Genomic DNA, 27,447 nt, shown 5'->3' with positions numbered 1-27,447 from the left:
GACAGGATATTTAGACGTAATGCATTTTGTGTCTCTTACTTTGACACAATATCTTCAAACAAAAAGATTCACTTTTTATGTCATTGATGTATTATTTTAATGACATACGAGTTTTCCTTAGCGAATAACCCAGTAAGAGTTTGTGAATACGGGCTTTTCTTGCATAAAAATGTTCGGTTACACATCTTATTATAAAATTATAATCCAAAGTTTTAAATATACCATTTAATATAAATACGCTAGATAAAATAAATACCTAACATGATTTTTATAATTGCGTTACACGAGTAGATCTTATAATGCTATCTTACTTAGTTTACTGTAAAAGTGATATAGAAAAAATATGAACACAAAAGAACTATATATACTTGTATATGGCATAACGAACTAATTCTCTCGTAGGAATAAACAGTTTGTGCATAGTATGACGCTAAACTTAAAAAATATTTTGTTTTGTTCGAGGATACACCTTAGCTTAGAAGGTATGCCAAACGAAATGTCCTTAATACAAAAGTGGTTACAGTTTGTGCATTCAAAAGTTTATAAAAAAATAAATTTTCATTGTAAGTGATAATATCTAATAATGGAATGATATTTTGTATCAGTTAAAGTAGGCCTGTGAACGTACTCATGCATCTCACTACGATATACTGTACCGTTTAGTACGGGGTCAAACAACTAGCAAGCGATCGTTTTCGTCTATCGTAGCACTATAAAGTCAGAGTAAATTGCACCTAATGCTTTTAAATCTAGGGTTGAGTTTTATGGAGCAAACGTTAGCGTTAAAACGAGAAAGATTTATGTTAGACACATAACTTTGTCCCGTTTTATCGGTTTATTTAGTCTTGAGTCAAAATACGCTCTGAAGACCTCAGCTTGAAAGTCAATTATTAAACCTTTTAACGATTATATGAAGAAGAATTGATGAAGACGAATTTGAGCTTTAAGACAAAAAGGATTAGGTCCATTTTACTCGTTATACGTTACTTTATAGTGTGTTCGCAAACTATGAACGCTTGCGAAGGGTGAAATCACGTGCTAAGGGTACTTGTTCTGCACTAAATATTGGTTCCATTCTGTTTTTGGTCCGTAAGAGAGTGAGTATATAAGCGCATGCGTCCCGAGGCAGAGTTTTGTTTCGCATCCAAAATACATAACACGTTTTGTAACAACAAATAATAGAATAAATAATAAATATACTACGACAGTACACACATCGCCATCTAGCCCCAAAGTAAGCGTAGCTTGTGTTTTGGGTACTAAGGTGACTGATTAATATTTTCATGAATAATATACATAAATTCTTAGAATATTCATATAAACACCCAGACACTGAAAAACATTCTTGCTCATCACACAAACATTTTCCAGTAGTGGGAATCGAACCCACAGCTTTGAACTCAGAAAGCAGGGTCGCTGCCCACTGCGCCAGTCGGCCGTCAAAACAGTGTCCTAACTCAAAAGTTGGTGTACGAAATCACGTAAATGATTACAGAATATTATCAAGTTTTTTTCAAAGTCGATTTTCTTGCGCAATCGAAGAATTGTTAGTTATTGTTTTAATTCCGTTCAGATCTAAAGCAAGTTTTTCCACGCGATTTTCCTTTGAAATATTGATAATGTTCATACTACATAATAATTGGTGACACACCCACATGTCTGGATGCTAACTTTTTTTTTTTTAATTTCTTTTTACGATGATAGAATTAATTTTAGTTCGTGGCACTTTTTACGATTATCATGCAATGGATGCGAAACGTTCAGCCGGACCCGACAGTGTCGCAACTAGACCGCAAACACAACCATTTTTTTTTAATATTTTATCTTTACAAAATGTTATTACGCCTAGCACCAAAATTTAGAATCGAACACCTAATAATAGATACCTAATCTTTTCGACTGAGCTAACAGGGTGCAATTTTTATGTTCACGTGTGAGATAACTAGTACAAAAGTTTTTGGGCGGTCTGAAGTTGAAACGTGGCATACATGCCAAAAGGATATTTGAAATTGGATTGACACATCCAATTTAGCTGTTTAACATTACCCTGCTAACTTCACTGACAACGTTACGTTTACATTTGAATCCTTTGATGACAACAATAATTGATATAGGTAACTTTTCGAAAAGTGTCTTTTTTGTATAAAGATGTTTAATTAAATTGAATTTGTGACAGGAAAGTCACAGGAAAGTCGCAATGTTAACGTTCATCTTTTTTTTTTAGTTAGCCCTTGACTGCCATCTCACCTGGTGGTAAGTGATGATGCGGTCTTAGTTGGTAGCGGGTTAACCTGTTAGGGAGTATGGTAGTCGTACCCCTAATCGGATTCAACGCGACATCGCACCGGAACACTAAATCGCTTAATCGCACGTCTTTGTCGTTAGGGTGTTAGCTAGCCACGGCCAAAGCCTCCCACCAGACCAGACCAGCGAAAATTAAGAAATTATAAATTCCACAATTGTCCCTGCTAGGTATCGAAATCTAAAATTCACAGCGCTCACCGTTGCGCCAGGGAGGTCGTCAAAATCTTTGGGTAATGCTCAACATTCGTGCCAACTTCCGACCGACCATAAAGTTTGGCACAGCATATATAGGCTACGTACAATATGTTTAATAATATACAGTAGGGGGTTATTCAATTCGGATCTAGTTGCACACCGTTTCATGAGCATAAGCCTGACTGCACAGTGTACATCTGCGTCGGTACATCCAATAAGCTTACTTCTCATTAAAATATATACGAAACTCGCACCGCTCTGTACGGATGTGACATTGATATGCTGCGGCCGTTGATAGTGAATACCAAAGATACACAGTTCCACAGGAAAATCGCAAAGTGACGCTTTTTTAAAGAAAGACTTTGCCATTGTTATAAATTAATTTGTGCTATCAAGTCATATTTAAAAAACTAGATCATTTTAATACAGATACAATTGATTTTGCAGAAACTGTTTAGTTTAAAACCAAAAACGTTGTATTCTCGTTTATGGTATTTTAGTGCTAAAGTTTAACGGACATTGCAAATGAGCCGCAACCCAACGAATTTTTTCAGTCCTCTAAAGCGAACGATGTATGACGTCTGCATTACAGCCCGACCGATATTATAGTCATCCGCATTTCTATAGATCATCTGACGCTGTCTACTCGTGCATCATTCGCATTTCAATACTATTTAAAATGCGTTACATTCGACTAGATTGAAAATGTAATCACGTATTTTTAGGTAGTTTATAATGCGACGCTGCATATCTTGGGCTTGGTATATCAATGGCGGTTATCTTTAATCCTTTACGAGAGGGTTTGAGCGGAGAGAAAATGCTGTACGACCACAAAAATACATCTTATGATAAATATGAAAGAGTCATCCAATGGGGGTATACCTACTTCAAATCTTTACGAGCCCGCTGAAGGTAAATAATAATAAATAAATAAATAAATATACTACGACAATACACACGTAGCCCCAGAATAAGCGTAGCTTGTGTTATGGGTACTAAGATAGCTGATGAATATTTTTATGAATATAATACACATAAATACTTATAACATACAGATAAACGCCCTGAAACTGAAAAACAATCATGTTCATCACACAAACATTTTCCAGTTGTGGGAATCGAATCCACGGCCTAGGACTCAGAAAGCAAGGAAAAAAGAAAGTAGTCCCGATAGATAAATATCTCCCTAGGCACTCTGATACCTATAATATACGTACTGCGAATTAATTGCGCTTACTTCAGAGAGCTCAAAGATTTGTGTGTATACCTTTTTCACGTCGTGTCCAAACATAGCGACTGAAGCAAAATTAAAAAAAAAGTAAATGCAGCGATTTAGTTCGAAACATGATTGATTGTGACGATACTTACATTCTAAGATACGAGTTATTTAGGTTATTTTATACCTACAGACAACATAGTCGAAATAAGAAAGCAATTCCGACCGAAGAGATTTTAAGATATTTTTATCGCTATTAAAACAGATAAATAATAAAGTTTTTGTTTTTTGTTCTTCTCAAAATCGACAACAGAGGTCTGTCTTTTTTCAAAACAAGAATAAAAAGATAAAGATAAAACCCAGGAAGGATTAATTTATCACGTGAAACAATTAGTAATATTTTAACACTTTGACCTCTTTTCAATGGATTATTTCGTTTTGAGTCGGTATTATACGAAATATATGAAATTATTCAAAGGCAAGACAGGACCATTGAAAAACTGTGTTTTATCTGTAAATATGAAACAACCTGCACTATAATTAATATAACTGATAATGTACTGCTCTCGCCGGAAAAACGGTTCATTTTATTAGTTTTCCGCTTTGTTTGGAGGCGACATTTTTATTATTTACTAATTTTTCCACTGTGTATAAAGTCTTGCAAAAGAAATCAACAAACTATATATCTTCGGTGAAAAAACTTGTTCAATTAATCATTAAAATTGCGATTATTAAGTCATTATCCAGTATCATTTGAATGAAAAACTGCATAAAATGATCCCCAATGTTATAGTAAAATAATTAAATACATTCTACAACATTAAGAATGCCTGCTTTATTTAGTAGAAACAACTTTCCAAACCACTAGTAAATCGATTAACAATTTAAGACTTGATATCCATTAACACATTGGTTATAGTTCAACCAGTGACGTGCATAGAGGGTATGCACAGGGTATGTAGATGATATAAAATGAAGAAAAACTCCAGTACGAGTTATAAAAAACTTAAGTGTAGGCATTGTAAGAGTTACAAAAAGCATAGCCTTAAGTATTTATAGCTTTTACTGGAGATTTACTTAATTTTAAATCATCTGCATACCCTGTGCATACCTTCCGTGCACGCCACTAACTTCAACCAATATCAAATCTAGGTATTTTGTCCCCTAGAAAACACGACAAGTCGGATTTAGTTAAGTATTTCTGGGCATACAAAATACATTTATTAGATTTGACTTAGCACGCGTAACGCCACGTACGTTTGGATTGTGCTTTTACAATTTTGAATGCATTAATCAGCAGTTATTTTCTCTTGTACAAATTATGTGAACAAGAACTATTGTGCTAACCATTCCTAACAAACCCAGCGTCGTTATACCTAAAGAACAATAATATTTTAAGTTTTATTTTGGTTAGGTTGCGCAGTAGTTTTACAACTTTTAAATTTTAAAGAATTGCATTAACCACACAATATTACAGTAAACCGAGTCCAATGTCAATTTTGATTTTGTTTACAATGTTTTTGTATGTGTTTGTTCTAGTAAACTTCCTAAAAAATACTGGCACGTTTTCAATCGCTTTACACTTGTATGACTACATTTCAGTTTCTTTGCATTATAATTACTTGATTATAGCTATGTTAGTTGAAAGTCAAAATAAAGCTAGATTCTTTTATCTTTTGCTGATTAGGAAGGTATAACAACTGACTCTCGGAAAATCATGTTACCTTAGTACATCATTTCAAAGAGTTTCATGTTTTCTGGCTTACTTTTGTTTAGAAATCAAACATTATAAATTCCTTAATTAAATTAAATTAATTAAATAAATTTTAAATAAATTAAATACGGGATATTTAACTATTTTTTTTTCCTTTAAGAAGTGTCAATTGTAAGTACACCCGGATATAATTTTATTGTGATAAGAGTAATCAAGATGCCAGTTGTACTTTATGAATAAATTATTGGAACTACTCTGCAAGGTCTATGTGGGGATTTCTTGTTGTATTATTGAATTAAAAAAAAAAGTTAAGTTATGGTTGACGCGACGACGCTGGGAATTGTGTTGGTGTTTCTATGGCGTGCACAAGGCATCGACCTGGATTGCACAAGCAGATTAAATAAAGCGGAATTTTTTTGATACAATACTAGTTATTATAAACCTTTAAGGTAGAGGCAATGATTTAGTGTGGAACGTGCAGAATCCAAACTGGCCTGGCCTGACTGATAAACATTCATCCTAGCAAAAACATCATACTGTACCATATCTGAGCAGTGGTTTCAAGTTTGCATTTCACTCATGCGTAAAAGCACTGCATATCCTTAGTTTTTTTTTTTTGTAACTGGTATTATAGGAGCAATTTTAGACGTATTTTTGCGAAAACGATCCAATGGAAAATACCATTTGATCTCTAGGACAGCTGAATACATACCATTTATTTTGGTATAATAACATCTGTTTGTAGGTTAAAAATTGCAGTGAGATATAAATACATTAATAATGTCTTAACTAATCAATTTGTTCTTGAAATGTTTAAATCTGCTTACGTTACGTTACGTTGCCGAAATGACAGTGTGTACATTAAGGTACATTAAATAAATCACTTTATCACGACTTGTGGGTCAGAAAGTTGCATAACTACGTCCATATATAGTTACGTTATACACTAAAGCACTGCCTATCCTAAAGTTTTTTTTTAAAACGTGTTGATGGAGTTTTTTTTCAATATTGTATCTGGCTGGTTAAAGCCTGCCTTGCCGACACCCAGTGCACGCTAAGTGTCGGGTGCGGTGGGGTGTTTAGTAGAGGCCGCAGCCGCGCAGGTTGTTTGCGATGATGACGTCGGTGACCGCGTCGAACACGAACTGGATGTTGTTGGTGTCGGTGGCGCACGTCATGTGGCAGTAGATCTCCTTGGTGGTGGATTTGTTCTTCGCCTCGAACTGCGCTTGGATGTACGCCGCCGCCTCGCCGTACTCTTGCGCACCTGAACAACACAAACAATGATTCATTGTAAAGCCAACATCTCCTGAGGATGCTCCGGTTGCGGAGCGAAACGTGCGTAGAGTGTACATTGCCGAAGATCTGTTGTTATCTGTCTGTAGGTCCGAGGTATAAAGATTGAAGAAATTATAAATTACACCACACAGATTCTCTTTTTCGCGGTCATAATTGAACAACACTACAAAAAACTTTTAGAACTGCGAACGACGAGTTTAACAAAATGGAGCCGTTCGAAATAAAATATATCTTAACACGCTTATTAAAGTGTTAAGCCAAAATGGTAGTGTATGTTTTCTTTTATTAACGACAGGGCCGCGTTTGTCGACAATCATGCCTATTAGAAAGCAATGATGTGGTCTCTAGGTTGGAGCACGCTTGCCTAGAATATATCTATTTATTCTTGCCCTGAAGGTACTCAAGTTATACGCAGGTGAGGGCGTTCCACATCTTAGCGGTACGTATCACAAACGTATCCAAGTTTCTTTGAACGTGGATAAAAGTGTGTCTGCTATTTTTGATGTGAACAATGCATTGGTACGCCTTGGCAGTAAAATCGACTTGTACGCCGACATAACTGTCTCTACCTCCACTCAGATAATGCCCCGTACACCATTTTATAATTATGTGCTTATTTCGAAATAAGACAATATACATATTGTATTAAGTATATTTCATTTGTCGCATAACGTTTATATACATGTGATGAAGATACACAATTTCTGTTGGAAATCTTCAAGAAAAATGTGAAACTATACTTGCGAATAATAATAAGTCTGAAACGTTTAGTTAATTAAAATAAAAAGAAAAATATATTGATTTTTTTTTACGAAATATTTCCTTTCCGGGGGACCGACCGAGATCGATACCTAACTATAGTCGTAAAAATGTAATAGGCCCGTTTTGACATTTGTCATTGCGACGTAACTAGTTATGGAACCATAAGACTCGGGACTCGATACTCACGATAAATCAATTCAAGTTTGTATCAGTACTTGATTGATATTATTATGTATTGTAAAGTGTTCGTTCGTTCAAAGTATTCCTTTAACTTCACAACCAATACGAGTGACTGGCTGTTGATTATACGTCCACTTTTCAACATGTTAAAACAGAGTTAGTACTATATAACAACAAACACAAAAATCTAGTCAAATCACTATGTTTAAATTAATGTCCAAAATAGAAGAGCCATAGTTAACGTAATAGTAAACAATATATATCAAACTTAAACGAACGCACAGTCAACTTTACAAGATGAGGAACGAAAAACTGCGCAGTGCGCGCGGGGACGCTTCAATCATGTGCCGCTTGGTCAGATACATCAACTCAGACTCATTATTTAGAACCCATTTTGAGAACCAAGCTCATTCTTTGCAGTAAAGATAACTACACAATATTTAATTTCGATATTCAGTAAAAAAAATGGTTACAGCTCTAGTATAAAAAAAAAAAAAAAGATTGAGAACGTAACTGTTTTCGGAACGTTTCGAACAATTATAAATTGCATGCTACTATAAGGTAAGCGCAAAAAGAATACTCGCGATATATTCTTTCATATTATTTAACGTCCCAAAAAAATTTACGTATTTTTTAAAACACTGTATGTAATTGACTTTTATTTTATTGTTTCTTTCAGTTTCGTTCCAAGTAACATTCTATGGTCTTGCACAAATGTCAAAACGGGCCTATTACATTTTCACGACTATAGTTCACATTATTTACAAGGTGCGTGAAGTGTGCTTTTGGCCAGCGTGGTAGATTGCGGCCATCTCATTCTAAGATGAGACCCGAGCCGAGCCGTCCATTTTTTGTTTCTTCAAGTGTATAAATAAATAAAATAAATTTCTTTTATTGATTAGAAATTCTACTATACACTTTGACTGGTGCAAAACACACACACACACTAGACAAAATTAGTTACTTTCAACTAAGTAATATAGTAATAGCATACCTGTGTATTCAGGGAAGCAAATGGTGAGCGGAGATTTGCGTATCTTCTCCTCGAACAAATCCTTCTTGTTGAGAAACAGGATGATGCTGGTGTCAGTAAACCATTTGTTGTTGCAAATCGAGTCGAATAGCTTTAGACTCTCCTGCATACGGTTCTGGAAATAATAATGACATCTTTCAGTTTTTTGGACGATAATGTCATTAGTGGTCATGAAACATAAATGAATTACTTAATTTTTTTTTTTGAGACATTTAATTTAGTTTCGTTTTATAATCATAAAAATCCAATTCCTTATTGTTCTGGTCCACCTCAAGAATCAGACCCATGCTCATGCTAGTTCGAAGTTTAACAACGATATTGTAGATGAAGAAAGAAGGAAAAAAAAAATCTCTCCATTTTAAAAATGTTATCAGCTCGAGTTATGTATGAAGGTAAACAAAATAGATAACCATAATCTATTTAACGACTATGTGTTTAACAAAAAATAAGATTCGTACGATTGGAGACAAAAAATTCATAGCATTACTTTCAATAAGGCTCTTGTCTGTTGCTGCTATCCTGGTACTTCTAAATAAGCTATTTAATATTAAGATTGCGGAAATCGTGTTTGATAATCTAGATGTGCCCACTCTGGCTTTTCTCATATTTAATAGATAGTTTGTGTCAATTGATGAATTTCTGAATGACAAGGTAACTTGGAAGCAGGCCGCGTTGCTTTCATCAAACACAAATAAAAAAATTATTGTTAAATTGTAATAGCAATTTTTTAGGCGAAATTTGTATTTTAAAGAGACTACCAGAATTACGCCGAAACAATATCAGAACAGTTTTTTTTTATTTTTCGGAATAAGTTATTTCGCGGCCCATAAAACATCTATGCAAAAAAAACAAGTCAATCGGTTGCTACGTTACAAGCGGTGATCAGATTTCTGCTTGCCTTTCGGAGGTACCGAATTCGGCCAGGCACATCAATATTCATCCCTTCGAAGTTATGTGCGTTGAAGGTATGCCTGCGAGTTCTCCATAATATTTTCAGAAGTTTGTTAAGTCTATCAATCGGGACTTGACTACGCTAGACTACGTCCTAAACCGTTTTTATTCTACTTCGGTCTGTGATTTGTTGAGGGATTTTTGCTCTAAGATACGAAAATCCAACGAACGATGATTCAAAGAATTTGAATATATATATAAGAAGCCATATTATATTTGGTATAAAATTGGTGTGTAAAAAGTCTGAAACTACACAATCTTTTTACCTACCCAGTTACCCGGAGTACAGAAATTGTTGTATTTGACACCAGTGACTTGTTCTACAAGTCACTGGTGTCTACAACAGTATTTTGCCAAATCCAGTTATCAAACCCAAGGCCCTGTAAACGAAAAATAAAACCAAGTGGGCAGATAGAGTAACCTAACCATTTCTACATCAACAACTGATAGCGCATCGATTGATTGAGTGATAATCTAAAATTGTGCTAGTTAGACACGATGGCCTGCGAAGAAGCCCACAAAACCAGCTGGGATTACTGTTGTTATCACCATCCCACAGTTTCACCGTTCATAGCTTACCGTTGTCTCATCTTCATGCAACACCTGGTCGTACTCCGACATGGCGACGCAGAAGATGATCGCAGTCACATCCTCGAAGCAGTGGATCCATTTCTTTCTCTCCGACCGCTGACCACCTACGTCGAACAATCTGGAATACGATATGAAAGGCTCATTTTAAATCATCTATATATAATACAGAATGTTTTAAAATATAATAATACTAGCTGTTGCCCGCGTCTTTCGAAAGACATGTGGCATTCAATTTAGGTGTAATTCTGCTGAAATTTTTAAGTTGTGTATTCTTATATAAAAAAGTAAGTAAGTAATTATTTAAATCGCTTATCATTTGACGGCTATATAACTTCTAATACCTTCATGATGATCGGTTTAGTAGTTTTTGCGTGAATGCGTAACAAACTAACTTACATTCACATTTATAATAGTAGTAGGGATATAAGTGGTGATAGTCTTGTAGGCAAGGCTGCGATTTCTTTTTTCGGGGAACCGATTTTTATCAATGAAAAGCCCGTCTAACTGTTAGGAGTTTAAGCAATTAAATATCACATGATACAACGGTGAGCGAAAAGATCTTGAGAATGTATCAGATAATGAGGCATGTGAACTTTGCTTTCCATAAGGACGTGTGAGGTCTCATCCGCACTTGGCCTGAGTAATGGACTACGGACTAAACCCGACCGAAAAAGAACGAGAACATCTTGAGAGGAGACCCGTGCCCTGTAGTGGACTGATAAAAGGTTGATAAGTATTTCTTAAATGGGCCGTTGAAAAATTTTAACTCACTTGAAATTAAGGTTCTTGAAGGAAAAGTGCACTTCGACAATGCCGGTGGTTTTGACTCTAGTTCTTAAAATATCTTGCTCGGTGGGCTGATAATCTCTGGCACCTAACCGGTCGAGATCGTCCAGGAAACTGTAAAACAAAATAACATAAGATTAATCATCAGGTAATAAAAGCATACATAAGCGGTCATAGCCCCATAGTTAGGATATCGGCATCCCTTCGGGACACCGAGTTCGATCCCGCATGCACCTCTTCTTTAAGCTCTATTTTTCAGTAACGTGCGTTTTTAATGTGTGCAATTACATATCACTTGCTTTAACGGTGCAAAAAATCATCGTGACGAAACATGCACTTCTAAGAGTTCTATGCTCCTAAAGTCGTTGGAAATCATATAGATCTCCAGGTTATTTCGCTCCGTGAAAACATTTGATTGTAGAAGGGCCGCAACGTAACGTATTCCTTATCATAGTTATCATTTTATTTAACCAATGGACGTCCACTGCTGGACATGTCTTTTTTAGGCGTCAGTTTTGCAGCGTTTGCGTCCAGCGACTCCTGCAACTCGTTTGATGCAGTTTGTCCAACCAATTTGAGGGTCTATCAAAGCTACGTTTACCGGTGGGAGTTCTCGGTAACAGAACCTTGGGACTCCAACGTCTATCTGTTCTCCAAGACCTGGTCCGTCCATTATCACTTAAAATTCAACATTAGTTGAGCTATGTTGGTAGAACTCTGTTTTTATTTACATGTATCATCTTCTTAACATCTTCACAACAATTGCATTTGTAAAATACTCCGACAATAACTCAAGCATATTTCGTATGGACAAACGCATACTACAGCCGAGTCAAACCTGTATAAAAAGGTATTAAATAAAACAATTTACCGCTTAGTGTAAATACTGCGTTTAAGGTCAGTGTTTTTAATAAAACAAAGTCAATGTTATGTATCATAGGTACCTACCTAGCTAGTGTTATAAAAACATGTGTGGGCATTCTAACGGCTAATGATTCATTTGACCTATACAACAGGGTTCAATAAGGGTTTTTATAAATCATATAGACGACGAACAGTAAAATGCTGCGGTGGCGTGCAAATTTGAATGCGTACGCATTTGTTTGTATTATAATTACTTTACTTTACTTCTACATGTACCTATGATAAATGAATAAAATAAATATTTTGGTAGTATTAAGTAGAATATGGTGAAATGTAATTTAAAGGATTGTTAATAAAGGCTATTATTATTAATTTACAAACTAATCAGGGGCCCAAGTCTGCTTTTTTCATTCATTTGAGTCTCATTACACGATCATTGACCTAGCCATCAATAGCCTATATAACAGCTTACAGCTGAACTAAAGTAAAGACTGTCCATTATTACCACGCTTGGTTAGCAGCTTGGTTATCGGCAGTGGCGTGCACTTCATACATGCACAAAAGCATTGCTTACCTACCCTAAAATTGAAATATAGCTCGTCTAAGAGGAGGATTTTTGCCATTTTATGCAAGTTTCCTGCTGTATGCATAACATGGTAAGAATCCCAGTGCACGCCACTGGTGATCGGAGTAGTAGCAGGACGCTGAGGTATATTTCTTGTTGAATCAAAGAGAACAAACGAAAAAAAATAGTATAAATTAAGTTGTGCAAAAAATAGTCGAAGTTCCAGTATAATTTCAGCAGTACAAGCTTTTATTTTAAATAAAATTAATTGTGAAAAAATTTTCGTTATTGAGAAAGTAAACTTGTAAAGTATTACAAGAAGGCATATACCTACTGTGAGAAACAACTGAAAATTTGATTATTGTCAAAGTGATTATAAAAATAAACATTTTAAATATTTTTTTCTTTCGTTAGTACTTTTGTCAATAATAAAAACACTGGCATAAAATAATTGTAATAGCTGATTAGACCCTGAAGAGGCGTCGATTTTTAGCAAGTTTAGGTTAATATCCCTAGTAGGCTGAAAATTAAAATGGCCATCGCCAAGGGATTTCGGCCCAAATACGTCCATCAAGGATACAGATTGTAGAATGTAGAATATGTTACTAATTCTGTGATAGACAATGAAATAACCGCATAGTTCGACAACATTTTGCAAATCATTTACAGAAAATTGATGTTACAATGGAGTTTAAAAATCGGTGGGCAATGCGATGCGTTGGGTCAGGTTATATTGTGTGGAATAACGTATGAGAGTTTATATGGTAAAAATGGTGTATTTATCAGAAATTGAATGCGGACGTATAAATGATTAATAGTTAAACTGGAAACCCTAACAACGGTTAAGTGTTTAACACAATCCAGCCAAGTGGCTTACTCATAATTCAATACTTTATTAAGTCAGCATAATATTGTTGGTGTGTCACACATTCTTGACAAATCGAGATAGCTTACCAAACTTGGTTTATGTAGTAGGTAACTCCATTTATGTGATCCTGACATCCATTAAGATGACAGATTACTTATAAATATGGAGATTTAAGACTATTTATGTTTACTTATGTAACCGACTACGATTATCCATATCCTTACTAATGATATAAATGCGAATGTTAGTCATATTTTTATTCGTTACACTTTCACGCTGGGATAGTTGTAGAGGTATGGGGATTAATAAAATTTCTAAAGCCTTAACAGGTTTGACGCCCTTCGTAGCGCAGCGATGAGGGCTGCGTATTTAAGTGGGAGGTCTCGGGTTCGATCCCCGATAGGAGAAATTTGTAAATTTATAATTTCTCAATTTTCTCTAGTCTGGTCTGGTACAGTTTCGACAGAGCTCAGCGAGTGGCGAAGCTGAAGTGGCGAAGGCGGGGCACATAGCTCGGAGAACCGATCGACGTTTGAGTCCCAAGGTGTTAAAATGGCAACCCCGCACCGGTAAACGCAGCGTTGGTCGACCCCCAACAAAGTGGACAGACGATATCGAACGAGTCGCCAGGAGCCGCTGGAAACAAGCAGCCCAAAATCGTGGAATTTTGAATTCCTCTGAGCTATATAGCGTTCCAGTACGATGACGCATAGAAATCGAATAAGGATATGGGTTAAATATAACTGCCATACCTCTAGCAGGTAAGTCCGTTACCATCTTAGACTGAATTATCACTTACCAGCAGATGATATTGCAGTCAAAAACTAACTTGTAGTAGAACAAAAGAAGGTTACTCTGCTATCTTAGACTGCATCACCAGACTTTTCTCACTAAAGTGGATTTTCGACATCCATTGTTTTCTCACTCCTAAAACTCATTGAAAGATAAAATATCAACAAGATTCGTGCATTGCATTATATCCCGGATTCAAGAAATGTGGTGGGTTTTAGCTCTACACGCCCTTTCCTTTATAAGAGAGAGAGTATGTGCTGAGAAATACGATGATGATGCTATATATAGATATACAAACACAATAAAACTTTATGGACACCTAGTCTCTGCAGATTCGTTAAATTGTTTACATACAATTACGTATTTATAAACTGCGGACTGCCATTGTAGCCCGCTTAGTAATCGGTTTTTCCATGTTTCGAGCGACACAGCTAACGGACAAACGGTACCATTATTAACGACATTCGATTCTAAAACGTAATACCCAAGGTCTATAATATATCAGCGTTTGATTAGAGACCGGCGGTTTGTATTATTGATCTTAGATGTAGGCAAAAAGATAGGATCGTAATACACAATGCCATAAAAAAAAATACCTAACGGCCTACCTAAATCTGCAATGCGTATTCAGTTTTAAACTTGTTTTTTATTTCTCTTTATTATTCACAAGCCGAACCGCCCGGGCTTCGCAGGGGTGTGGCACTACCATAACGCTGCTGAGTCGCATCCTAAATATGCCGATCGCAAAAGTAGGTATACTCTTTCCACAGACGACGTAACCATATTAAGGTTAAAAATACAAATGCTGCGACTTTAATGCTATTTTCGAGGTTGTTGTATAAATGTAATATTTTATGTTATTTGGAATTAAACCCTTAAAAGCGATGATAAACTATTGGGTATGCGGCTTCGGCATCCCTTTCGGAAGTACCGAGTACGATCCTCGTTTGAGTTTTCGGAAGTTATGTGCGTTCCAAAAAATAACCTTTGCAATCACTTGCTTCAACGGTGAAGGAAACCATTTTGTTATCCGGTTAAAATAATTTCTATCATTTATTATTTTTCTTTTTTTTGTACATTATTAACAATGCTTAAGAATAAATTAAAAAACACTATTAAAAATTTATAAAAAAAAAACTTCCACCCTCCGCTTGCGGGGCTTTTGAATGCCCAAGCAACCGGTGGTCAGGGCTCCAGAGTGAGAAACCTCCTCACAATACGCGCCGTTTCAAGGACTACTGCCTTCTGTATCCGACCCTTGATCCAACAACCAAGCGAAAGCGTCTTGAGATGTTGGTCGAGGCTTTTCGCGAGAAGACCATTGACTGAAACGACGATCGGAACAACAACGGTCGACTCAACATTCCACATGGCGGTAATCTCGTGAGCAAGGTCCAAGTATTTAGATACTTTTTCCTTTTCAGCTTTCACCAGATTATCGTCATGTGGAATAGTTATGTCAACAATTATTGCACGGCGCACTGATCGATCGACTAGATTATCCGGTTTATTATTATGCGTTTATTATTTGGATATTATTTCCACCTGTGGGCCAATCCTTGTAGAGTTGAGATAGACTTCTAAGCTGCAGAAGATAAACTTCTATCCTTTCCTCGGAAGAAAAATTTATCATACCAATAATAGCCGTACTGTAGTGGGCCGGTACTGGGTTGATAATAATGATGGTGGTGGTGAAGATGAAACCCTTAGGATGATAATTTGCTCAAAAATTTAACTCAGTCAGTACTTTATATTAATCAATTATGGGACGGTGGTGGTGAGCAAATGGCGTCAGCGCCAACCGACGCGTCGGCACCACATACATATTAACGAGCTCAAAGCCAGACAACACGCGATGCTTGAACAATATTACTCACAGGAACTCTCACACTGACAGGAAATAATCATAATAACTGAATAGTGAATAAGTATGGTAAACTAAAATGAGGAACTAACAACTTCGCACTTGTAAGGTGCTTTATGAGGCACTGCTATTCTATACATTTATCAATTCTATGCTCCAACGTTATAAAAACCGATGAATATACTTTTAATCAATAGAAGTTTCCAGGTATCGTACATAGGCTCAAAGGTAAAACTTTCTCTATTCAAATAGACCAATACATGGTAAACTAAAAAAAATGCCAGAAAGCTCTCGGCCTGTAGTAGTTTGCATTGAAAGTAACAACTTTTGTCAAAGTTTTTTTTTTTACACGATAGTTGGTGAAAAATTCAATATTCAATACGTACTCGTATAGATACTCTACTTTTTATTACTCTGTAATGTAACATCGGCAACAAAGCGCCAACCACGACTCTATCGTGCTTGCTCGCAGTGGTTTGACAAAAGGGTTTGTATTGGGTTTCACAGTGTAATTTCACTTTACAGAAATAACGTGATTAATTGTGATTAATTTTTTGCATGAAATAAATTAATACTGAATTTTGAAAAGTCGTAGAACAAAAGGCCGAGAGCTTTTTGCTATTTTTTATTTAAACCTTTAAGTTCGACACGTATGGTGCGTTGTATGTGCGCCATACCTTTTTAATTGCATCTTACATTGAAATGATCAAATTGGTACAGATCTGAGATCACCAAGCGCTTGTAGCTGGTTACTAATCGTGAAAAATTTAAACAAATAGGTATTCTTACAGTAGCTTCGCAATACATTTATAGTAATATAGTCTTTGTGAGGCAAAATATTACTCTTTATAAATCAAAAGCTGAAATTAACAATCGACTTACCAGAAACGGTCATAAATTAGTGATATCTGCATATCGTCTGCGAAAGGTGCAGAACTCCTTTGTGGGGTTGAGTATACGCTTTTACAACATGATTCCTAAGGAAATTCTTGACCTACCAATGCATACATTTAAAAAATGTGTAAAAACGCATCTAGTACAGCGAGGTTACTATACATTTGATGAATTCCTCAATGACAAGGTAGAATGGAAGCAGCCAGCCTCGCTCTCATCTCCCGCAAGATAGCAAAATGATTGTAAATGTTGATGTTGGAAAAGAGCAACTACTGAGTTTCTTGCCGGCTCTTCTCGGTAGAATCTGCTTTCCGAACCGGTGGTAGAGTCACACAAACATGCATACTTGACGTTTCAAAAGTGCTTATAAAGTAGGCCTACTTGAAATAAATGAATTTGAATTTGAATTTACTAGTGTACGGGACCGAGGGGACCGAGGTCGTGAACACTTCGCTAGCGCGATGCAGGATTTTTGTGGCGCCATCTAGTCCTGTAAAGGGGAGACCGCTACACTAGGCATCCATATTCTACAGGAATTCTTTAACTGTTCAATCATAGATATAGAGCCACTAGAGCCCTAGAGTAAGTTTGGAAGTTTAAAACGTGATAGCGGCGTTAATTTGAATCAAGTTTTGGCGACACATTAAATGGCACATTAACGATAACACAACGTCGATGGTATATTTTATCAAAACCACCAATATAACAGTACGCTTCTAATATATTTCCGTTACCATATGGAGTTTAAAGATTTTTAGTTGTTACTTTTATGCCCCAGTTAACTTCGTACTACCTAAACGCCATCTATTGAAAGAAACCCTAAGTTCTGATTCCTGTACGACTTTTAAAATACGATTTTTAAAATATTTTTGTTTCTTTAGGTTTTGCTTAAGTTCTTTCTTCCCAAACATATAAATCGTTAGATCGATATTCAAGTTTGCGAATTCATATAGGCACATTAAACTGGGTTACTCAAACAAAACTTGTTAGTTACGAAGCCTAACCATGAAGCTGAAAAAAGATAATGTAATTAATCGAAGAGGTAGATAATGATAATCTTACGTTTACCTTAAAATATTTTCAGTCTTGAATTTATGCAAGACTGAAAATATTAGTAAAGTAAAATTTTTCTACTGCTTTTACAAGGTAACTAGTGTGTGTACAATTCTCCACCAGAACCTAGCCTTACAAATCTATTTCAATGACAATAGGTCACAAGATCGAATCAGTGAGTCAATTCTGACCGCATCTCGCTTCCATAATGATTCAACACGAATCAAGGAAATAGATCTGACAAATGAAAATACCTACGTTCTACAGTCCTTAGAACGGAAGAAAGACGCCGTTCTACCTTTAGTGAGCTTCTTGAGTTGGGAGTTCATATGTAAGACAAATCCTCTAACGAGACTATTATATAGCTTGTCTCACCTTGCCTTTTCGGATTGGAGATTTGATCAGCCAGGCAAGGAAAAACACTTTATGTATAACATTGTCAAGTTAGACACTAGTTGATGTAATTAATCGAGAAGAGAATGTAGTTGATGTGGATGCAAATTCTGGATTATAAAATAGAACTTCATAAGTCATAACCATGATAGGCATCAATTACAAATATTTTTAAATAAATAATAAATATACTACGACAATACACACATCGCCATCTAGCCCCAAAGTAAGCGTAGCTTGTGTTATGGGTACTGAGATAGGTGATGAATATTTTTTTATGAATATAATACACATAAATACTTATAATATACAGATAAACACCCAGACACTGAAAAACATTCATGTTCATCACACAAACATTTTCCAGTTGTGGGAATCGAACCCACGGCCTTGGACTCAGAAAGCAGGGTCGCTGCCCACTGCGCCACTCGGCCGTCGAATTTTCATGGAAATAACTTAATCGTGCAATCATATAGCTCGCCATACCTTACACTTTCGCACCTACAGACATCCATTACAAATGGCTTATTATCTTAATTGGGCAATAATATAGCTCGTCTTATATTTATTAAAAACACTGTAAAAGGCATTCAGAATTATTATTCTGAAGAAAGGTCTGAAAAATGCCATAGAAAAATAATAATATTTTTTTATTAGGTAACTATGACCCATCTACACTATTATAAAACAGAATAATTAAAACTAAATCAGAAAAAAAAACTTACATGATATTAAATATACAAAAAGTTACAAAATACCTCGGAATCGTTGCACTCTATTAGAACACTGACTTCGCTTAAACAGTTCTTACGAACTGTTTACACTCAAGCATATTTTCTTATCTCGGCACATCACACAAATCTTTAAAAAGTTTTGCATTGGGGATTTTAAAATAGAACTTCATACGTCATAACCATCATAGACACAATAAATGTCTTAACATGGAAATAACTTAATCGTGCAATCATACAATCTGTAACTTGTAGACCTATTTGATCGTGTGAAAGGCCACTACAGCGCGACACAAGAAATCACCGACCCAAATGAAATGTACTTCCGCCGCACGCGAGCTTTTCATCGTAAGCGTTCACCTATTTTGACTTGATATTACTTCGTATTGCAATAGAGCCTTAATAAGACCTGTAGTTTATTTATTTACTGATAAACCAACACGTTTAGAGCACTCGTTGCTTTAGTTTTAAATAAACGGATGTAGTTTCACCATCACAGTCACAATAAATACGAGTATTAAAAATGAATAAACACTTCATAGCTGCCTACCTATGATAGGTCTACAAAAGTTTAGGATAGTAATAAAAGAGTATTTATAATAAAGCGTTATATAAAACAGTTAATGAGACTCAAAATTGTCTAATTATTTATGATTGTAATTTAGAATTACGCTGTTAAGCAAACTAAACCTTTTCCTGGGAAGTGATAGAGTATCTCAAAAACTAAGAACCGATTTTGAAGAAACTTGCTCTGCAGGCTATGCTTGCCCTGCTATTTTAGATAATACCTAATCCGACTAAAAAAAAATTGCAATGCGATTCATATAGGTAATATGCGTGTATATAATACGTATTAACTTACTTACAAGCAAACATGTTTAAGAACCTGGTATAGACTGAAACTGTGCAATTGCTACAACGAGTGACGGCAGGTCGGAATACAGTTGTCACCACCCCTCCTTCCGTGGATGTCGTACGACGCGACTAAGGGAATATAACGGAGAATGGGCAGCAGCGTTCTCTGTACTACTACTACCACCATCTACTGCGATCACCAACCCGTCTACCCAGCGTGGTGTTAATGGGCCAACCCTCCCGTTCGGAGAGGCTTTTAGTCTAGGAGTGCACTGTTATAGGGTTTTGATGATTACATACACAGAGGTCGAACTGATAACCTCGTTTTTTTATTCAAGTCGTTTGATAAATATATCTCACTGAGGCACGGTATCTAGGCAATAAATAGGAAGCTAGTGAAATTTTCAAAGAGTATTAAAACTCTGCAGAAATGAACCACTAAACAAACGCATCGGAAATAATTCTATGACCGGACTCCACATGCAACCCTCTAATCCATTCAATTAGCAAGTAGCTACACACCAATAAAGCAATGACTCTATAAGACTATGGATTAAGGAATGAGCCACTTTAGATTCCAATAAAGCCGCATCGTCCAGTTGGCAAATGGCAATACGAGTGGCTGATTGAACGAGTAATAGCCATGACTAATAACTTAATAAGAAATACGGTAGCGGTCAATATGACCTCGAGGTAAATGCTTCAATTAGAACTCTTTAAATTACGTGACGCTTATTATAAAACAAGCTTATATACTACCCTTTATATTATCCTAGATTCCTTGTGACGAATCAAACAAGCCTAAACTATAAACTCACGGGGTTGCTTAGCTTAATGAGAGTTATCATCAGATCAGCTCTATGTCATGATAATATTGCATTGTCGTCCGATTAACTCATGCATGCAAAATTTTAGTTCAATCTGAAACCAAATTAATATAAAAACCTGTAAAGAAGTACAAAGGTTACGAATCGAAGCCGACCAAAAATTATGATTTCAAGGTTCATAAGGATAAATATTTAGTTGAGAATTGAGAGTTGAGATCGACCAAGGAGATGATTTCAGATCTTATTTCTTGGGACCAGTGTTTAAAAACTGACTTCGATTAATCTTTATTTTCCGGTCTTAAATCATCCCTAGATTGAAATTTTAAATTTGTTTTCAGAGCTGTTATTTGGACTCTGTACACATGGAAGACAGTAAGCCTCAAAAATCCTCTTCCAATATTTGAGGTTACTATTATTCGAATTTGAATTCTTGTTCATGCGGGTCGACAACAGGTCATCACGACTTTGCACGAGAACGTTTGTCTTGCTCCACAATATAAACATAAAGGCACGCCTAAAAATACTGAAAATACATAAGCGATATCAGTAAATCAACATTAAATATTTATGACGCTGAGTGAGATTCAACAATGGACCACGAGTTTAAAATTCCAAACCGTCTTATCATTTTGTTCAGTGTTCAAGTATCGCGGTTTGCGATCAAGGCAGATAGCGATTCTTGCTACCTAAAATGCTCAAGCAAAATTACTGACTATACATTATTCAAGTTCGAATACAACAATAAGTTTATTTTTCAAATCCTTGTACCGTGTAATTTATTATTCTACTTTAAGTACACAGAAAAAAATATCTATTTTTTAAACTGTAGGTTGATGCAATCTCCAGAACGAAACTTGTGAAGAGAACTAGTCTAGGTTTAGTAAAACTATTTACCTTCAAAATACGTTCTGTTAGAGACTGTATTTTGCAGGAAATGTTTTAGTTAAAACAAAATGGCACTGTTCACATCCGTTTGTGGCGAATTGTAAAAAAATTTGGAGGACACAATGAATAAGTATTATATAAGAAAAAAAATCTTCGGAAAGTAACAGAGTCCCCAGATATAAGCTATGACAAAGTTTTATTGCTGGTCTAAAGGCTAGTGAAAGTAAATAAATTCAAAACTAAAATTAAACGTACGAATTGAATTTGAGATATAAGCATTGTTTCATGGTGATCCAAGTCTATATTTACAAGAGATAAACCTAAAGTAAAGTAAAGTCCACCTAAAAAGTATTTAAATTACAATTACTAAGTCGGATTCCATTATCATAGATACTACATTCAGGCCTATAACAGTCCAGTGCTGGACTATAGGTCTCTCCCAACGGAGAAGGCCAGTCCGACTTTATTTTGATCTGCCGACGCCACATGGCGACTAAAGTATGGTTTGTTGAAACTTTGATATTTGTTATCGCTCATTGTATGAATGGACTACTACTAAGTTTAAAATTCCGAGCAGTCGTATCACTTTGTTCGGGTTTCAAGTATCACGGTTTACGATCAAGGCCGATAGCGAGCTCTAAGCTAGATGGTAACGGTTGGCGAGCGGCCAACAGGCTAGACGGGAGCTCGGCCTAGACAACCCTTGATATAATATGTCATGGCTGTTGAACAATAGCGTGCAACAGCGTCGCAGACGTGCGTGTTTTGTCAGCTAGGCCAGCTCAACAGCAACTCCATTCAGCAACTTTTGTGACAGTTATGGAAACTTGCTTGATAGAAAATTTGCGATAGCATACAACTTTTTGACGACCTCCCCGGCTCCCTGGCGCAGTGGTGAGTCTTATAAGCGGTTCGATCACCGGTAGAGGCCATTTGAGAATTTATATTTTCTGAGTTTTTAGGCTTCGGCCTTGACTAGTTACTGAGAAAACGTGTCGATTAGCGATTAGCATTCCGGGACGATGTCGCGTAGCAATCAACGTTTATGTTTTTTTAAATATGTCTCGTAACAGGTTAGCCTGATACCATATCATACTGCAGTGTCACTTACCACCAGAAGAGAATGCAAGGGCTTACTTGTGTGGAATAAAAACAATTAACATGTGATCATGTGCTCCACAACGAAGCAGTCATAAGTTTACGAAACCTTTTTAGCGCACATGAAATAAACTGAAAATCAGACTGAGAATTAGGAATGAGAAAAATTACGAGAGCAGATAAAATGTTTGTGTCCCACACATTTGCATCTTACTCCACTCCACACAATATGGTAAGAGCGAGAGCTTGAAGTGGCGCCGAGGGTTTCAATGTCGGTAGTGGCTCGTTTGGCCGCTTGCCAACTAAAGACCCATTGTACTTATTATGACGGAAAATTGGTGCAATCAAGCTCTGGATCATGTCTGCTCTGTGCACTCCAGCGGCTTGTAGATTTAATTTGTTTAATCGGAAACACACTTGACACGATTCGACTTTAGAGGGGAACTGTATAAAGACATTTCTAAAATTGTAGGCAATTAATGCTACCGACATTCATAGAGCGAAGTTGATTTTGAGAAAAACAAACACAAAGCGACTGCTTGATCTGCCTAAAAGAATGTACAAACTTCAACTAAAAGTAACACTAAAACATCATAGGTATATTTTTGATTACGTTGATTAAAAAAAAAAATGTCATATGCCCGCCCACCTAACAAAATAAACAATTCTTTGGAATACATTTTTATGAAGGCTAGATTTTCATTTGATCACGCAGTACGTGGAACTTTATGGGAAATAAAAAGCCCTATATTTTAATTATGGTATTTGCCTGTTTACAATTTCCATTACTGAATTAAGTGAATTTTCATGTAAATCAGTTTAAATCTTATCTTCGATTTACTTTGAGATGCCGCAGGATTTATACCATTAACATATTACTAGTTTATATTGCACCATAGGCATTGCTATGGTGGGCGGGATGTTCCGATAACGTATTATGATGCTCCGACTAGCAATGATCAATGATAAACCGTTTTTAAAGCATTAGCAATACGGCTTATATATGGCATATATACATTTACATATTGAATAAAACGTGCGCACTGCTAAAATGTTGAGAGTCATAGTAATACATCTCTTGTTTCATCGTAACAGACATAGCAATGAAACATCAACATCATATCAACCGATTGACGTCCACTGCTGGACATAGGTCTTATGTAGGGATTTCTCTAGCGGCTCCCTGGGACTCGCCTGATGTTATCTTTTCACCTTGTCGGGGGTCTGCGCTGCGTTTACCGGTTCGAGATCGCCATTCCAGCACCTTGGGACCCCAAGGGTTTTCCGAGCTATATGCCCGGACTCTTGCCATTTCAGCTTCGCGACTCGTGCAGCTATGTCCGTAACTCTAGTTCTTCTACGGATCTCCTCATTTCTGATTTCATCATCCACTGTGCGTCTCTGAGCCTTTTTATGAGACCAAAAAGCATGAATGAAACATAATTTTAGTAGATTAATCAAAGTCTAACATTTCACCCTCATTTGTAAACATGAATAACGGGGCAGTCCCTAAACAGGGCTTGGACATGTCGTGCATGTTAAAAATCTCTAAAACATAGTCATCGTCTGATTCCTAGATTAGCACAGGCCACACAAGGCTAAAGCAAGTAAATTATTTACAGAAATCTCATTATTCAGAGAGAGCCTTTCCTTTTGGGATTCCCAGATTCGGTCTCACGAATTTAGTATAAGCCATAAGATTATTCAAGGAATTCATAAATAATCTAAATCAAATATTCTCTATTAAAAGGCTTCAAGATTAAATATATTTTTTTAATTTTTGCGAGGTAATTGGTGTTAACTTCATTATACTGTTAAAAATAGAGTATGCATGTATGTATGTATGTATGCGAAAATATTTACGCTATTACTCCACCAAGTTGATAAAAGTGAAAGGTTTAAAGTGACGCCGAGGGTAGCAATGTCAGCAGTGGCTCATTTGGCCCCTCGCCAGCTAAAGACATTGTACGTATTATGCTGGAAAATTCTTGCAACATAGGCTTTAGAACGTGTCTGCCAAATCACTTTGAGTAAGTGATCATATGCCTTGGCAATTGCATTTGCATTTTTTTAAATGGCTAATGAAACAATGCTTAATATTCAATTGACTATGATTTTAACTGTCTGTTAATTGTGATCAAAGAGACAGAATAACATCGCACAAACGCGGTTACTCACAACATCACAAATTCACAAAATTCAATAAATAGAAGATTTATAAATTCACAAAATAACAGATTTATAAATCTTCAGAGAGCTCTTCTAATACTCAGGAAGAACTCTTGAGGTGAAATTAGAAACTAGAATTAAGGTATACTACTAAATGAAAAAGCTCGTCAGTCATTTTTTCCACGAGTAACAAGGAATCGAACAACCAGTATCGTAACGTATGCTAACTGCGAAAAACGAAAAAAAAAAAAAAACACTATGGAGAAGTTAAGAGGAATCTGTAAAGGGTGCTATTGATTTGATACCTATAATGCGAAAAATACGACAAGCGGAGCAATGTAGAAGTTATTAAAATGTTTTAAAAGGAACCAATCCTATGTACTTTATAACTAAAATGACTTCATCTAAAAAGGGCCATGGATAAATCACAAAAATCAAAAGCTGTCAAAAACTCTTTATCCTCTGATAAAGCTTCTATCGTAAGAACTTGACCTGCAAGCAGATTCTGTATCTCAGTTGATACTAAATATAGCAAGCTCATGTGTTGCAACTAAATAACTTGATAAATCAATATTTTTCATTCTGAGTTAATTTTAACACAGTTGGCAGATGAGTACATACGTAGTGGATAATAATAGTTTGAGCGTTATTTGATAGCACCACAGCTAGGTAAATTTGTTGTCAACTAAGATTCATAATAGCCCTCTTGATATAGCGTCATTAATTAATTAACAGCAGCAAATTAGTTCAAAGCTTCAAAGTGGAAATATTCCATTAATGAAAATGCATTTAATTTCAGCCTTACTTTTACAACAACTTAGTCGAGGATCTCTTTTGCAGATGCGGCTTATTTGTATTCATGAGTGTTGAGCGAGAAAGTTTTAGTATACAGTATCCTTAGTATAAGATTTGCTCCTCGCAATCGAGGAATCGTTTTTGTATATTAAACTCTGTATCGGCAAAGCAAAATTGATCTAATGCTACTCGTTTTAGACTCGCACTTCCATACTTCTAATTTTTGTTCTTCAAACTGTCAAAAGCCTGAGCTAAAGAATTGGAAAGAATTTAAAATTCATTTGCAAATTTGAGCTCTTCTACCAGAGAGATAAGATCTATTTTGATCCGATGTTCAAATATACTCGAATACGGCTCCTCTATTGCGAGCTAGCAAATCTTGTAGTAAGACTAAAAAATAGGCATAATATTCTTCCTGTTAAGAAGTTCTCTTTTGATATAGACTTAAGACTTGACCACGATTTAACAAAGAAATTGGCAAGAATTACACAGCCAAAAGCAGGTTCAACGATAATTTGCATCGCTCTAAAAGCGGCATTATAGACAGAATCAAACAACTTTAATAACCAAAGCCCAGTAGTCGTCCAATCAATAACGAAGTGTGACGGCCCTGATCTAATATTGTCATATTACGGTCAGATATTTGCGTACTGGAAACCGACCAGGCGTTGCCATTAAGTAAAATGTTTGGGCGTTATTTGAAGTTATATTCGGAATAAGCATAGGCATTACTAAGGATAGAATCCCCCTCGAGGTATAAGTTCATAAATGTTTTGCATTAGATACGATTACGATAGATGCTATGTATTTTGTAAAATCGCAAAACAAGGCGAATGGCGTATTGCAGGACGTAAAAATCAATGCTACAACACATGCGTCGGAATATTTAACGCCATAGTCAATAAATTAAAGCTTTGCGCATAAAACCTACGTTAAATGAACAATTTTGCTATATGCATGAAAAAAGTTATGCGGATATCGCTTTGACAACTTTATTCTCTAAAACTACTCTACTGTTGCAATGTCTACATATTGATCTATACTTCAATGCAGCGGATCTTTTCTCTAACATTGCATGAAGTATAGTACAGGAGAGACGTTAAATAGTTATAAGGATATCATCATAAGCAGGAGTAACATATTAAATCAATTGTGATAACCACTTTATGCTCTGACACTCGGTTGTTGAAATGATTGCTCATATTGATCAGTACTTGAATGCAGCAGGAATTAGGTCTATCATTACATTAAATAGTACAGAACAAAGAGGCATCAATAAGTTATACTAATATCATGATAACAACAGCATTCTCTGATACTTGGTTGTTGCAATGATTGCTCAAATTGATCTTTAGGTACTTGAGTGCAGCGCGCATTTCTTCTGTGACATGGCATGAAATAGTAAGGAAATTCATCAAAAAGTTATGCGGATAAAATCCTAACAATTTTATACTCTTGATTGTTGCAATGATCTGAGTTACTTGAAGAAACATTTGTTTGCTGCATTGCAACAAGAAGCATCAATAAGTTAGGCGAATATATAAACACAAAATCTGTACTGATCTGTACTTGAATGGTTCCTCTAACACTGCATGAAATAGAAAAGGAAAAATATCAACGACTTTATCCTGCAGCGGACCTTACACCGAAAATTGCCTGAAATAGTAAGGAAAAGTATCACACCCAATATATTCTGAGATACTTGGTTGATGCGATGATTGCTCATAATGATCTGTACTTGAATGCAGCGGTTCGTCTTACAT

The 27,447-nt window shown here is 36.0% G+C and overlaps 1 protein-coding gene across 2 annotated transcripts in view; it reads right to left on the bottom strand.

The window, feature by feature from the left end:
• Nucleotides 1-5,140: 5,140 nt before the first annotated feature.
• Nucleotides 5,141-27,447, bottom strand: part of LOC120633080 (guanine nucleotide-binding protein G(o) subunit alpha) — a 70,929-nt gene continuing 48,622 nt past the window's right edge. For both annotated transcript variants that reach the window (XM_039903175.1, XM_039903174.1), the window contains exons 5-8: nt 11,017-11,145; nt 10,234-10,363; nt 8,665-8,818; nt 5,141-6,696 (exon numbers count right to left, since the gene is read on the bottom strand). In XM_039903175.1, coding sequence (XP_039759109.1) covers nt 6,509-6,696; nt 8,665-8,818; nt 10,234-10,363; nt 11,017-11,145 — 601 coding nt within the window. In that variant the 3' untranslated portion in view covers nt 5,141-6,508. The remainder of the gene's footprint in view (nt 6,697-8,664; nt 8,819-10,233; nt 10,364-11,016; nt 11,146-27,447) is intronic.

This window comes from Pararge aegeria, chromosome 21 (genome assembly GCF_905163445.1).
Source record: "Pararge aegeria chromosome 21, ilParAegt1.1, whole genome shotgun sequence".
NCBI lineage: Eukaryota > Metazoa > Arthropoda > Insecta > Lepidoptera > Nymphalidae > Pararge > Pararge aegeria.
The sequence above is the reverse complement of the archived record's forward strand: the minus strand, read 5'-3'. Positions and strand labels throughout refer to the sequence as shown.